The following is a 16,838-nucleotide window of genomic DNA, read 5'->3' as shown; positions in this document are numbered from 1 at the left end:
CGAATACTCATGTGAATAATAAAATACTTAGAATGCAGAATTTAATTTATGTTTAAGTATATATTATGGAAGCATATAGGCCTATTTACATCTAAATACACCTTTCCACAAAATGACATTTGTGAAAATCTCGATAAAAACTATTAATTTACACCTAATATAACGAAATATCTTTTTCAACGCTGCAACTGTATTGTTGATAGGGCCGGGCAGACAACATTAGCCTACAGCAAGAATTTTCATTCGTTGTCTGCCATCTTTTCAATGATAAAAATAGGCCTACTATTAGATAGGGCGGAAATTATAATAAATTCGTCCAATAAAGACTTTAGCCGTCCATGTTTAATTTAATGTTACCCTGTTTCGCATTTCGTAGGGAAACAAATCTGTTTTAATAAAATCATCATTTCAGATATGAGTCCACAATAATGATAGGCCTATCTAATGATAACAACAAGGATAAGGATCACGTTACGACGACGATGATAAAATAAAGAGGGTGGTAATTATTGAATGATGACGAAGATGATGAATAATGATGATGGTAAACATAATTAGCTTCAGTTTTTTCAGTTTTTTTTTTTTTTCCGGATCTGAATAGTACTTAACGATAAAGTTATATGTTCATCAACTCAGAAATTACCGTTAATATAGATTGCTGGCATCTTGGCCTGTTGGCATCTTGGCCCTTGTTGAAGATATATGAATTAAATTGGTTTTGATAAATTGGCATTAGTTTTTGCATGTCGCCCTCAATACAGTGGCAGTACTTTTGAACTTTAAAGTAAATGTCAATTTTTTTTTTTCATTTTCAACACGTCAACCCGTTGGTTATTACATTATAAGCTTTTGAAGCACACACGCTATTCATTTCCTATTTACCTTTTCATTATCAATATTTTAACTCAAGTGCGAGATGAGAGAGGAAGTGAAACATAAGAAGTATTTACACATTTCGATACATTCTTCCTAGTTTGCCTATCCCGTGTAAATCGTATTGTCGCTAATGTTTGCGGTTTTACTTCTGTATAGGAAGCCCCTTTTGTGGTTAGCTTCGGGCAAGAAACTACATCCGGGGCACTGAATGTCACCTTTTGAAAGGAAACATGGCGGACTCAGTGCTAACGGACGCTGAACTTCGTGATGAATTGAAACGTTTAGGGTTTGATCCAGGGCCAGTGACAGCATCCACTCGGAGTCTGTATGTTAGGAAGTTGAATACATTAAAGTCTGGTAAAAAACTAGTGGCAAAGAAAAGCAAAATCAAGCCGGTAGCCAAACGACCGCTTATCGGCTTCAGTTCCGACGAAAGCGACGAGGAGGAGGCCAAGTCAAACTGGCGGAAAGGTCGGTCCAGACCCGCTGGCTCCACACAAGTGAATGACAATGGTGTAGGGAGCTTACGGCCGAGAGGCCTAAAACTCACACAGCGGAATAACTCAAATATGAAATATACAATACAAGACGATGACGTAGATTCATCGCTTTTAAATTTAAAACAAAATGAGGCTAGGCCTAACCCTGCCAGTTTGTTTAGAGATAAGCTTCCAAGAAACAGAAGGTCTTTAGGCAATAACATCCAACCTGCAAGCTCAAGCACAACGCGGCGGTCTGGTAGGAGGTCCCTACAGGTTGTGGGCAGCCTTCTTTCAACCACTTCACATAGGCCTAGGCTTACTAGATCTAACTCAAATGCAACTGGTTCTAAGGAAGATGATTTTTCAGATTCTGATGTTGATGAAAAAAAGGACACAAATGGGGAAGATGAATCTGCAAGCCTTTCCACATCAAATATTTTTAGCCGAACTTTTTTGAGAAATTCACCAATGAGTAGCAAACAGCAAGCAGCAGATGAAGAAACCGAGGTATCTAGGCCTAGTAATCCACCTAGCAATAGGCCTAGTCCCCTGATATCGTCAAGTACCAAGTCTTTGACTCAATCTGTCCCACACGCTAGTACTCCAGTCAAACTTAATAGGTCTTTTGAGAGAGACACAAACAATGATTCAACTACATCAGAACATACATCTGTTACTGGAGCCAGAACACGTCCATTAAGACGCCGTGCAACCAAAGATAAAGGAGCTAATCATGTAGCAACTTGCAACCATGTTGATGAGCAGAGCTACTCTAAGCCTAGTAATACTACTAGTGCCCATGAATTGGAGACTGAATTCCAAACAGAAGAAAATATTACAGCCACGTGGGGCACCAAATATGGACATTATGTGTCTATGATGCTGCTTGCATTTGTGTTCTTGTTCTTTGTTACGTTGACTGTTGTTTATCTTAGCATGGTGGGAACAGATAATGAAACTCCTAGTAAGTATAGTTTTGATATTTCTTTTCGTTCAAAAAATTTATTTTGAAATATTTTATTTGTCAAATACAATGGCTAGCTCATTGTTTTGACTAAAAATTTTCATTTAAGAAATACAAAAATAAAAATAGGCTCCCAATGGGAGTGTGTGCCTACTCTTGACATAGTTTTGTTTTTAGGCTACAGTACATCATCTACAGTAGGCTTTCAATGTTGGCACTTCACTGGAATGACTTTTTAGTGAACTTTCTGGGACAAGTCTTATCTAGCAGCTTTTTGTGTTGTCAAATTTATAACTGTAAACTAGGATAGGTCTTATCTACTGTAACATGGCATCATATTTCGTAGATTACTTTTCATTTTTATCTTTAGCTCATGACCCATCCCATCATTCCTCCATCGATTTACTCTACTGGACATACAGTACTCTTACAAGGCCAACTGCCAGACGACAACAAAGTGCTTACTACCCCCCTTCCCCCCAGACACATACTTGACAACCACAAACAATGCCGCTTTTATGTGCCCCTAGGCTACTTTTTTTTGTGGCTTTTTTTTTCAAAGACTAGCCTTGGCCTACAACAAGGGCGTGCACAGAGCACAGTAAAACACTGGTAACTACGTAGAGCGAATTGCCTAGGCCTCTGTATGCCCTCCAGTGGTAGTTGCCAGCTTCTCAGAAATGTTCATTTCAAATTTAGCGAAAATTGACCTACTAGTATTATTAGAACCGGCACTTTTGAAGTTTCTGTGAATCAAATTTTAGACATTATTTTTCTTTTTCAAAAGTGGTTTAATTTATTTATTTTGTATTATTTAAGCACCTTGGGATAGTTGCCTTCAATTAAACATGGTTTAATACTGTACGTACGAAAATACTGTACTTTAATAATGTAATAGTGAAATGTCAATTTTGTATAGTGCAAAATGCATTCAAGTCAAAATGGAAAAAAAAAATTAACAACTTTGAACATTTAATGGGCTTAATAAATCTAAAATCCACATAAAAACCAAATTTCTAACCCAATGTTTGTCTTTCATACTGTACAGTACCAACCAGGTATTTTTTCGTTAAGCAGAGTATAATTTTGAAATGAAATGATTTTTTGGACAATAAAAAATGGAAATACTATACATGGTGGCTACAACATCTGTTCAAATACAGATGTACTGTATAAAAAAAAATCTTGTGCAGTTTATTCTAGTATCAATGGGCTAACATTTTACCTGCGTTTTAGCCTGTCATAAGGTAACGATGAATTCACATTTGTAGAGTACAGTAGGCCTTTAAAGTTTACCATTTCTTGTGCAAAATTGTTAGTCTCAGTCATTGAATTCAAGAAAGCCAGCAGTGTCAGGAAAGGGTTTGGGTTTGTCTTGGTTCAATTAGGTTAGACCTGGAAACGGATGAAAGGGAAAGCTATTCTTACAGATATTTTGGAGTTGACATGCTGCTGCGACATGATAAAATCAAACTAAACATTTAAAGAGCTTTGAAACACAAGATTATTCTTTAGTATAGAGACCGTATTATCTAAAAATTACCGTATGCCAATAATGGTGACATCAGACAATCTGTACATCTGTAATTAGGGTGGTTCTCTTTCCAGCTCTATGTAGAATAAGAGAGCCTACTGAATTGTATATCATACAGTACAGCTAGTATCTTTTTTAGTGTGACAAAAAAAAAGCTTACAGTGAATAATGATCCTAACTGTATTAATTATTGTCTTTTATGTAATCAAATAAAGGGCATTCTTAACAAAATAGAACTTTTTTTGTTACATTTAATTTCATTGATCCATCTGGTATACTGATAAGGCAAAGCAGGCTGTACACTATAGTTTTGCATCATTGTTTTTCAACTTATTGTACTTTTTTTTTTTTAATGTTATGTATTTCTTTCTCATCTAACAGCAAGTAAATCTTTATGAAGCTTAGTGAGTGGAACTGTTTATAGTGATGAGAAAAAAGGTCTGCCTACTGTATGAGAGAAATTGAACCAAGGTTGAAAAAGGCAAACATAATCACAAAGCTACAGTATATTCACATGTGCTCCAATATTTCATTATCGTATTATCTGAAATGATAACCATGGAGGAATAAGTACCTCCATGATACAACCAAATCCAACATTGTGTATAACTGTATAGCAGTTGCAATGTTAATTACAAGGCTTTTGACTGAGTACTTATTGGCTTACTGGTACAGTATTGTAGGCTGGTATTGGAAAAACCTGTTTCATGTACCCTCCCAGAGAGTTAGAATGGTTGCCTGTTTTGCACAAATTGTCATCAAATAATCGCAAGCAAACTGCTGTTTTTAAAGTGTTAAAGGTTACAAACTGTACCAGAAATAAATTTTTTAAATATAAATTATCATTTTTTTTCTAACTGTATTTAATACAAAGAATGTTGGGATGATGTGTGCTCCAGTTGGAGCAGCCAGTTCCATTGGGACCATAAAGCACTCTCAACTTCTTCAGCGGTATTGCTAGTGAGGTAAATCAAAAGCGACCTTAGACTCCACTGCATATAAGCCTATGAACTTGATGTCTAGTCAAAGCTGCATGATATCCAGTTTCTCCTACCATGGGGTCTCTACCCTTTTCTTTATGTTTACTCTAATGTTGTACCATATGCGTGTAGACGTTATTTTCTCCCGTCTGTGGATCAGGCATTGATCCGAAGCATCACATGGTTGAGGTAGGATACAGGACCATGAGCCAATCATGAGATTCCTGCTGGGTGGAATAAGAAAATATTTATGTTCCCTATAATAAACCACCAACTTTGGTAGATGGCAGTAGGCCTGTAGTAATACTCTGTAATTTAATTTAGTTTTATTGGGCAGAGCAATCCTATTTGATGCTAAAGTTTAAATATTAAAAGTAATTAAATAATGTTAGTTTTTCTCTTCCTAAATACAGTAAGATTCAAGATTATTAAATTGTCCAAAAAACAGAAATTCTGTTTGGGTGTAACCATTCACAGATACAGAAATATATATAAACATCAAAAATATAACAAGAAAAGTAACAAATATAAATATGGAAAATGATATGGCCCATACAGGTACAATTAAAAATTTGGAGTTATACAGTAGTATCTCAATTTTTTATTTTTTTGTAATGAAAATGCGAATTTAAAAAAAATGTACCGTAATTGTAAATAAATAAATAAATAAAAATGTGAATAGGCCTACAAAGAGGTAGGGATGTCAAAGAAGGAACCACGTATGAACCATATTGTTTCCATCTTCTAAACATTTAAAGTTTGAGACAATAATTAATATACAAATTAAAAAACTAGTGTTTCTAAAACTTTGTTAAATATTGGTAAATTATAAAATGTAACTCATACTGTAGTGTATAAACATAAAAGCCTGTATGCACGTTTAAAATAGAACCAAAAGTAATAAACAACATACAGTACATATGTAATTTGGAACTTTTCATTGGAAGTATATTTTTGGCCAGAAAATTTGTTATGAAATGAATATACTATAGATACTGTAATACTGTATTATTTTGCCATCATACAGCAGATTAATACTACCACCAATACTGTACAGTGTGCCCCATTGACAGGTGTTTCTTGTTACAGTCACATAAGAATATAATAATATTTGTACATGTAAAAATATAACAAATACAATACAGTATGTTTGGTAGTGCACATCTTGTGTTAAAATGACATCATTATTCAATGATTCTGGAAGTCCTAGATTGAGCCACGTTGATTTATGCCTCATGGACCCTAGCAGCTGTTGCTATAGAGAAAGTTAATTTTGGATGTTTCACAGAACTAGATTTCCTAGCCTAATTAAAGGGACCAGGTCCATTTCATGGTTTTTTAGTATTGTAAATTTTTTAACTCTGAATAATAGAGGATGGTGTTACTATTATTCAAAGTGATGTACTGTACATTAAGATCCTGGAAGTCAAAATTTGTAAATAGAGCATGAAAATTTAACATCCACAGGTAGTACACTTTAATTTAAATAGATTGTTCAACAATTATATTAATGCTGTATACTAATGAAAAAATATTGTACTTATTTTTTATTATCAGCACCTGTCAGTTTCATACACTACTAAAAAAAAAAAATTTATAAATAAAAAATAAAAATTAAATCTAGTGCAGTTTAAAAGTATTGAATGAAGACATTTAGCATGCTGTAATGTCAAATTTTCACCATTTAAATAAAACATTTGCCTGCAAATTTGCTTCAGACCTCGCGCCCATTTTGTTCCACTCCTGTAGAAAATTCAGCTTAGCAGCGTTTAAGGACACTGATTGAAGAGTGCATTACATTGGAAATTTACTCTCGGAGCTTTCTATGCTGTCCACAGTATATGAACTGTGAATTTTTATGAACATTTAGAAATTCGGATCTGCTTTTTCTCATAGTCAGGTCCTTCTTTCAACATTACATAGCAAAACTAATTATATTTTACTACTTTATAAACATTCACTACATTAAATTTAATGTACCTTTTCAACTGCTTCATAAAATTTGCTCTTTAAACACAGTAAACCTCTGTAGAGCTAGTTGTAGAGGTAAATACATAACACCAGCTTCTTGATGATACTCTAGTCTTTCTACCATAGAGCTCAAAAACTGGGATTGATATTTATCGTAACTTCTAGAAACTTATTATTAATTGGAATAACCCTGAGATGTGTGAATCCATGAAGTTTCAATAACCCTGGGAATGGTTTGAATGGTTGGTACCCTGAGAATAATTTTTAACCTACTGTTTATTACATTGGGAATGGTTTATACTTTCCTGATAATAGTTTAAACTTCACCAAGACTGGTTTAAACTACCCTGGGAATGTTTAAACTGTCCTGGAAATAATGTTTTAACTACCCCAGGAATAGTTTAACTGACCTTTCAAAATCTACAGACGAATCCAATACCTGCAAAGCTCTGTCCGCACTATGAAATTTTCTTTGACAAAAAACTGTTAATGCCCATATATAGTCATTATTTGCCTATATATGGTCATTATGTGATGTCATCTTTACCATATTTAGGTATGTCACATGATTTTGTCATGTCAAATAAAATTTGATAGTCTGGACATGGAAGTTGTGTGTTCAAATTCAATAACATTAATAGTTAAGTATGCTTATGAAACCATTAATGACCTGACCTTTTAAGTTTGGATGACAGTCTAATTTAATAGTAAATATTTTTTCTACATATTGAGCTAGATATTTAAATGAATACAGTAAACCGCTGTATTTATGAATTCCTACAGTATTTATACTCTTTTTAATAATAATACATAAATAGTCTAAAAGATAGCACTTAAAAATATGTACTCTAAAGAGATCTAGATTATAAAATGTATGTAGTCATGACGATGTGCCTATATAATATGTCATGATGTCATCATGACCATATTTAGGTATGTCACATAAAATGTGATAGTCTGGACAGGACTGAAATCTATGTTTTGTGTTGATGTGTTCTTGTTTATGCATTTCTTCTGTGACTGAGCAGTTTGAGAAAAGCTTACACATTTTGTGAATTTGCCAACAGATGCAATTAACATGGAAAAGATTCATTACTATAGTGACGTTGCATCCCCTCCGCTGCTCAGTCACATGTTCACTCGCCTGTCAGCCTTCGTTTCTTGAGATGTGTTTACAACACAAATATTCAAAGGTTTTTTCAGCTGTTTGAAAAAAACTTCCTGATATTTATTTTGTAGAATCATTGAGAAAATTAATTTTACCTTTCTGTATTAGGAAATTTTAAGAATACAACACTGCTAAAAAACTAAGTGAAGTGCTGCAAAGTACAACTGCATATAAATCTTCTTCGAACAAAATTATTTATGCGAGTCAAGTGAAAATAATGAATAATAAAAATATAAAAAATAATATGAGACACGACCCATTGTCTATATTAGAACACTTCTCATTGGGTAACAAAGTCGTAATTTTTCATTGTTGACTGCCAAAGAGTGTTGCCAAAGTGCGAGCCAGCGTGTTATTTGATCACAAGTGCGAGACATCGCAAGTGTGAGCCAGAGAGCCATGACGGCACGACAATAGATACGAGATGTTACTCGAGTTGTGCGAGGTATCGGCTGAGATTTGTGGAGTACAATTCAAAAAACAACTATAGGTCTAATAATGAATTATTGTGATGTTAAATAGACAATGTTAGCTATCAAGGAGCGACGTTGTTTTTCATTGGGACCTTCGTCCCTTCAAGGCTAGGCCTATACCTTCCTAGCTGGTCTAGGCCTAGAGTAGGATAAGGCTAGCGCGACATGCGGACTTTGGTATGTGTTGGTTAGTCTACAAACGTCGCCTAAAGTAATTGATTTTACCCGGCAGAACGAAAGAAGGAAACTCCGCTTTTCAGTCGTCTTAGGCCCTTGTTTTTTGACAAACAATGACCTTTCAGAAGTCATATTGCTGTCAAGAATATGAATTGGCTGCTTCGCAGCAACAAGTACAATAGGCTCACATATATTTCAACCGTGCCTTTGGAATTAGGTGGCACATTGTTTACATTGAAGTATGTATCATACTGTATGTATGTCCTGGTTGCTTCTCCATGTTTATGCTTTTCCCATTGGAAGTGAGAGTAAAACCAAGCACTTATTTGTGTCGGCAGATGCAATTCTATGGAGAACGCAATGCCACGACGTACACGAGGCAGGTAATTTTTAATAATGATCCATTCAGAGTGCTAACAACAATTAGCAGACAGCGTTGCGTAGTCAAGCGCTTATAAGGGGCGGCGTTGGATTTGTTCTACAATGCAGCGAACGCCCAGCTTTAGGGATAGTGTTCAGTCCATAAATTTTTGTCTTGTGAGTTTGTCATTTTACTTAGGCGAGACTCTTTTTATAGCTTGTTTTGTACCTATTTTTTTTTTTTAATATCAGAAGTGGGCCAAATAAAAATAAAAATTTTCTTTTCTTGTAGCAAATAGTTTTACCAAAAACATCCAGACGGTGGAGAAAATAAAAATATAATTTTATTGGTGAATGTAAACAGACAGGAGAGTAATGAGATGGTTAAAATTACCGTAAACCTCCAAATAAGTGAATAAGTACGAATATTTTTTTAATAAGCGCTGCACTGAAGCCTCCAAAAATTGTATAAACACTGCGGTGCTTATTCAAGGATATATGGTATATAGTTGGGAAGAAATATACATATCTTATTTTTGAGATTTCACAGCAGCAGCGATCGTAATGAAAATAACGATCAACTTCTTTTTTTTTTTTAAATTTTATTACCAATTTCCGTGGTGGTGGGGGCGCTAATTGGCCAAAAATAAAATGTTATTGTTATTATCCAAAATCATAATTTTTAGGGGGCGACGGGTTCCCTAAACTAGGTTTAAAAAAGTCTCATTTTACTGTACTTCATTCTACTGTACAACTGCTGCTGTAAATTTGCACATATTTGCAAATAAATATGTTTTACAGTAGGTTTTTTCCTATATATTTTTCATTCCTTCAAGTCTGTTTTGATTATTTTATGAGTATTATTATTGAAATTTTGCCAAAACAGGACTTTGGTTTTTTTCCCCTTCTAATTTATTATAAATGATCATTCAGAGGAAACACATTAAAATGTTGTATCCTGTCTCATGCTTGGGATTGACACATTCTACATTTTTATGTCATAAATTATTTTTCCAATGTTTCTCAAGTCTGAGGTAGAGTAGGATGCAGCCTGTGTGATCTTTGGTGTGCAGCGTGCCAGTATAATTTTTTTTTACAACGTTACTCAGTTCTGATGTAGAGTAGGATACGGCCCTAGTTGTATCTACTGTACCGTACCTCTTTTTAGTGTAATGTCATGTTTTTTTTTATAATGATAAACATTCTATTTTATAACATTATTTTCTAAGAGATTTCTTCTTAATGTTGCAAATAAATAGCTTACATTGTTCTTAGTACAGTATTGTTTATGCTAAATATTTATGCTATAGGCCTACTTTTTTATATACCAGTATTTTAAGAATGTAAGTTACTTTTCTCTTTGAAAGCAAAGAGAAAAAGTTTTGATGTATGATTTCATAACTAACAAACTTAATTTTTTTTTTCAGCTGTGCTACAGATATGTGAAAATCCCAAATCTCTGGTAATTTCCATTACTTTTTAACATAATCTTTTTGCTGTATGTAAAGTATCATAAGTACACCCTTTTTTTGTCATTGAAGGAATTTCCCTTTCTGAAAAATGGAATAGTCCACATGTATAATTGTAGTATGAAAATGATTCTACAGAGACTTTCTCTCTAAAATTGAACAAAGTTTTATGATAATGTTATTACTGCACACTGTGGTAATAAAGACGTTATTGATACTGTACTTCATGATTCATTTCTCGGTTTTCCATTTAATCAAAGATATCTTTATATAGCATCCATGATTCAACACAGGCTGAATGTAAATTGAAAGTAAATTCCCACATTATCGATCAAAAGTCTATTTTGTTTCTAATATTTCGTTCAAAAATACTTCCCAAGAATATTTATGAAAAGTTTATATTATATTCCTAAAGGTAATTCTAACATTTCCTATCTTAAAATTATAGTATCATTTTTTTCATTATTGTTTATTGTACTGTTGTAATCCATATAAAAAGTCTGTTTTAACAATTCCTATTAAAGGTTTGACCCAGCATTGCTTTAGGCTGCTATCTGAACATTACCTATGGAAGCTAAATCCCAACATTCCCTATCAAGGGTTTATCAAAACATTCCCTATCAAATGTCTATCCTTAAAACATTCCGTATTAACATTTCTTATCAAACATTTATACAGTATTTCTTAAATAAACGATCACAGCATTCCCTGTTCTAAAGCCTGTCCCAACCTTCCCTATCTAAAATCTCCCCAATTTTTCCTATTAAAGGTCAGTCTTATACAATCCATAGGGAAGCATCATTCCATTGGGAGAAAGAGAGTCCTTGTAAGTTGTGTACTAATAATGACAGATAATTATGCAATCTTGATCTTCAATGAATAAAGTGAAAGTAAACTGAAAGTAACATTAATATTCCCATTTTACTTCAGTCATTATAAGTATTTTTTTCCGGGTTGTGATTTTGTTTTTCTCAAATGTTTTATCCTGTTTCATAATTTTATGCTCTAGCATTACAGTTACATCCACTTAAAGATATATAAAGCTCTGTCCAGATTATAAAATTTTCTTTGACAAAAAAACCTGTTGTATGCCCATTGTCATGATATGCTTATGTATATGGTAATGGTGTGATGACAGCATCATGACTATATTTAGGCATGTCAGGACTTGGACTTTAGTGATCACTCCTACCAGTCCTAAGAGTTCAATTCTTGCAAAAGCTAGCCTATGTTGAAATCCTGCCAATAAAGCATCTCTGAGTATTTAATAGAGGCTGCTGAATATCAGCTGAACTTCTAAGATTACCTGGATAAATATAAGGAGCTTTTTCTTTATGGACCACCCAGATTGTCATTATCTCAAAGTGCTTAGAATTTTTATTTATGTTTTATTACATTTTTTTTTTCATAGTGCGGTTTCAAAGGGAATCACATAGTAGCAATGGTTCATATTCTCAACAAGGGTCTGGGAAATGTAGCTGGTAAGTACCTTATACCATTTTTACACTGCCAAGGTTAGAATAAACACACGTTAATTCCGGAGCGATCCCGGATGCATTTCCATTCACATCGAACGAAAAAAGTCCAGGTTGATCCCAATTGCACCCATTTTACACTGGTACAAACGTTGGTTCAAATACCAATCTCAATTTTTGTTGCGATTGTGATTATCACTTGGCTCGATTTCCTTGAGTTTTGATGGAGCTAAAAATATTGTTAATATTGAAGCAATGTACCTGCAGACTTTTTCAAAATTATGTGAATTGTATCAGCAATTTGTTCAGTCTACGGAAGCCCAGAAGGTTTAATTTGAAAAGTGTCATGGCCTAGCCTGTTGCCAGCAAAGGTTACAGCAGGCCTACCTGACCACAGCTGCATTAGGCGTCAGGAAAACCTATAATCTGGAATTTGGTGTTTACACCAGCGATTCTGATGTGTACAGTACTTGGGTTGTTCAACGTTGAATGCGTCCTGCACATCGAACCTGTGATGTTTGGCAAAGTGAGTCGTATTTTTGGCCGTTTACACTAACCAATGACAGGTCATCTACCGGAACCTACTTACTATTGCCAATGTTATGAAGAAAAGTATTACGGCTTCTCTGTACTCTCACATCCTTAATTACTCAGTTAAAAATATGCTGGTCTTGAGATGGCAAACCAGTCATATATTCTCTTTACCATTATGATGCATTAATAATTTTATTTTTTTGTTGCTACTGTAATAATCTCTGTGTATATTGTGATTACATAGGCAACCACCTTTGTGGGACTGGAGTTGGAGAATTTTCTCAGCAATACAATATGTCCTTAAGTGATGCTAGCAGATACTTAAAAGCAGAACTTGAAGTAAGTATAAACTAAATCCAGGTATCAAAATCATTCAGGCAGGGTGGAGTTATAGTCTCATTTATTTTTTATGATGAATTTACCTAATATTTTATTTTATTCATTTAAATATTTATAAATAATAATTTTTAAATATTTGGGATTTATATTATAATGGTGTTTCAAAAATTACACACTGCGATAAAATTTTAATTGATTTTAATTTTGTTCATTTGCATCTTCTGTTTTAGAGCAAACCTAATTGTTGAAGGCTACTTCTTCACTGGCTCTAGCTTATGACATTTTTAGCTATGGTTTATGGCATATATAGAAGCTTAAGCTATCACTAATATTAATAATAATGATAAATAGTAATAAAAATAGTAATAGTAATACTAATAATAGTAATAATTATTATTATTGTTATTATTATTATTATTATTATTATTATTGTTATTATTATTATTATTATAATATTAAAGATAATATGTTTTTCAGAATAATTTGTGGACGATAGATTATGATTTCATTTTTTATTCTTGAAAAATCTGGAAGCTTTGTTTTTAGGCATAAAAAGAAATCTGTTCACAAGATATACATTAGATCCTGACATAAGCAAAAGCAAATAAATACGTTCTTAGTATTTTTTATTGAAATTTAAAATTTTTAAAAAATGACCCTGAGAGATGCTAGCATTGGTTGTATTCTTGCAAAATTAGTTAGAAATGTAATAATAATTTAAAAGGATGTGTAGTGTGGTATGTGATCCAAAATTAACCAGTTTTGACTTCACTTTGGGACACTAAACTCCAAACTAGTCAGTTGTATGAACTCACCAGACAGTCTAATGAAATCATCTCTGTATCATTGATAATTGTTTAAGTGAAGGAGGAAGCTATTCTGTTAGTTTCCTCTTTAAAAACCACAACTACAAATAACATTTTATCAATAACCTTTAAAAGAAATCTACTGTACTGTAATCTTATGTATTACTTTTTTTTTAAATTAAATTTTTTGATGATTTTTTTTCTTATTGGAAGGGTTTAATTATTTTAATATTTTCGGATGAACATAATTTATAATTTAATTTATATAGTAGTTTATGCGCTTAACTTCTTTCTTTGTTTTTTATCTCTTCAATCTTCAGTCAATATTATAAATAATTATATCAATTTAATGTTGTTAAGTAATCTTTTTCATTCATACTTTGTTTTTCTGTTTTCCATAATCTAGTAATACTTATATATATATACTGTGTATTTTTTTGTATGTCTTTTTTTGTGTGTATAGGCTCTAAAGTTTCTGTGCTTGTTCATGCCTGTTGTAATAATGCACAAGTTTATTAAAAGTTGTGTTGTTAGTGCTATTGCTAATGTTATTGTAATCATCATAGATACTACAATACCAATACAATACCTATAATAATAATAATAATAATAATAATAATAATAATGCTGTCATTACTATTGTTACAATGCAAGCAGTGCCTGGCGATAGACAAAATTGAAAAAATATATTTGCTTTTCAGAAAACACCTGAGGGAAGTAGGGGTGCTTTCCTGCACTTTGAGGATATGTTGAAGCATATTATTATTCATCCAGAATGGGGCATAAGGTATGTCAAAGCTTAAAGTTTAAATGTTGCATACAAAGTGATAAACATTATGCAAAGGTTTTAGCTCTCTTAGCTATTCAATGTGTGCATTTTTATGATAATGATCATGTTATATATATTTTCATAGAATTAGACTTACACAGTATTCTACTCCAGTTGTCTCTTTAACTTTGATCGATGTCCATTCATGATTTAATGTATGATTCATAACAAATATTTTATATTTATGCCAGAGTTTATAATGACGAAGGAGCACTAGGCTATGTGGCAGAGGACTTCAAAATGGAGAATGTCTCCTGGTTAGAATCTTTGTATCCCATCATGCCACTGAAGTGCCGTATCCTGCGTTCCATCTACTATGTATTCTTCCGTCTGTTCCTGCTTGGTTCAGGTGAGCCTAATAGTACAGGTGTTATTATTTCCTACCAGCGCCCTCTCTGGTGAATGTTGACAGTGTGTGTGCACTAGTGGAGATTAGCTCCCAAGTCTTCTTACTTCCCTTCCTATGAAAATCAAAATATTACTGTGAATCATATGTAGTAGTATTATTATGATGTTGTTGTTGTTGTTGTTGTTGTTGTTGTTGTTGTTGTTGTTGTTCTTGTTGTTGTTATTATAACATTCTTAATTCACTTTCAAGTATAAAAACATTCAAGCAAAATCATGTGACCAAGAAATCAGTGATTACCGAATTGTTTTGAAGATCAATTTAAAAAGCATGTTGGGAATAGACGATTGTATGATTATGTTGTATGCAAATTGAAAACATCAATACATATAATGTGATATCGACTACTGAGCGTGCCCCATGGGAGCTGCGTTTCACAGGTTGACAGCTCAATCTAACACCTGTTAGCCACTCATTATTCTGATATTGTTCGGTTCAAGTGTGTTTTGTATTCCTGCTTCTGAAAGAGTATTTGGTGATTACATCTGAAATTCTCCTGTCTGTGTAGAGCCAAAAAAAAAATGAAGTTGCTGTATTTAAGTCCAGATTATTAAATTTTCTGTATGCCCATATATAGTCATGATATGCCTATTTATGGTCATAAAGTGATGTCATCATGACCATATAGGCACATCATAACTGTACAGTATATGGGCATACAATAGTTTATTGTCAAAGAAAATTTATTTAAAAAGATTAATAATCTGGGCAGAGCATAATCCTTTTGATTGTCAAGAATTAAGTTGGCAAAACTTATTGAATGAAAAAACATTACAGACTATTTTACCTTTATGGTCTTTCTTTTATTTAGATAAATTAAATTTCTCTTCAGTATGTTAAGGTAATAGTTTTTCTAGTTGCCAAAACAGGTCTGTAAAAACATTTGTTGATAATTAATTATCACAAATCATGTTGCTCAAACTAAAACACTTTCTCGATCTTTAGAATTTGTTGTAGAATCTATCCTTGGCCTTTGCTTGCACTTATACTAATGAACATGTTGTCAGGAGAGAAATATACATTTACAATCACTGTAGATTTAAACCAATCAAAAGTCTTAGCTTAAATCTAAAGACTGTTTTTTTCATGCGTTATGCGATGACTAATACAGGTTTACATTACATTGTTCAAAAATAACCGTCAAATTTTAACGGATGCATTCGACGACTTATGACCTGGAGTGAGATTTTTTTTTTGTTTTACAATGTCAGCCGTTGTCTACCTCATATTAGTTACCATCTAATGCAAATAAACATTTAATTCCTTTCAAATATAAAATGATTATATAAAAATGCAGTGACACTGAAGAAAGAAATAAAAAGACAAAAATAAAGAGATAGGGGACATGATCTTGAGAATAAAGATTGTGTTTTTTTAGCCAGCCTATCAAAAATAAGCATCTTTGTGATTATGTTTTAGCAGATCATTTCAAGTACTTATTACTGTATAGAAGTGATATAAGAAAGCTTGATAACCTGGACAAAACCTCAAACATTCAAGTAAAACATAAAATTTCTCATGAAATATGATCAAATAAGCTTTCAAATTCACATTAACATTTTGATTTTAGTTGACTTACACATTTTGTACTCCGAATATTGTTGAATTGTCTGCAACTGCCAGGCATTAAATTTTATGGTCTTGTAGCTCTTTCCAGACTAATGAAATTGTATTTGACAAAAAACTGTTGTACAGTATGCCCATATATAGTCATGATGTGCCTATATATGGTCATGATGTGCCTATATATGGTCATGGTGTGATGTCATCATGACCATATTTAGGCATGTCACATGGAAGGATTTGAGCATCTGTTAATTGAAAAGACAAATATTTTCTTATTCCAATTTTCCATTGAAAGCCATTAATGTATGAAATATAGTGACGCTTTCATTTTCAATATTGAATTATGTTGTTCAATTCTATTAACACAGAAAGTATTGCTTTGCATCTAGGTTAAGCTGTTATCATAAGCTCTACCCACACTATCAACTT

General features: G+C 32.9%; 1 protein-coding gene across 1 annotated transcript in view; it reads left to right on the top strand.

The window, feature by feature from the left end:
- The first annotated feature begins 1,002 nt into the window (after nucleotides 1-1,002).
- LOC117122074 (inner nuclear membrane protein Man1-like) overlaps nucleotides 1,003-16,838 on the top strand; it is a 34,156-nt gene continuing 18,320 nt past the window's right edge. Inside the window, exons 1-6 of the mRNA XM_033267538.1 lie at nucleotides 1,003-2,322; nucleotides 10,413-10,447; nucleotides 11,866-11,935; nucleotides 12,708-12,802; nucleotides 14,310-14,395; nucleotides 14,629-14,786. Coding sequence (XP_033123429.1) covers nucleotides 1,107-2,322; nucleotides 10,413-10,447; nucleotides 11,866-11,935; nucleotides 12,708-12,802; nucleotides 14,310-14,395; nucleotides 14,629-14,786 — 1,660 coding nt within the window. The 5' untranslated portion in view covers nucleotides 1,003-1,106. The remainder of the gene's footprint in view (nucleotides 2,323-10,412; nucleotides 10,448-11,865; nucleotides 11,936-12,707; nucleotides 12,803-14,309; nucleotides 14,396-14,628; nucleotides 14,787-16,838) is intronic.

This window comes from Anneissia japonica, unplaced genomic scaffold (assembly GCF_011630105.1).
Source record: "Anneissia japonica isolate Jap-2015-1 unplaced genomic scaffold, ASM1163010v1 scaffold288164_len509026_cov199, whole genome shotgun sequence".
Classification (NCBI taxonomy): domain Eukaryota; kingdom Metazoa; phylum Echinodermata; class Crinoidea; order Comatulida; family Comatulidae; genus Anneissia; species Anneissia japonica.
This window is presented reverse-complemented; position numbering and strand designations above follow the sequence as displayed.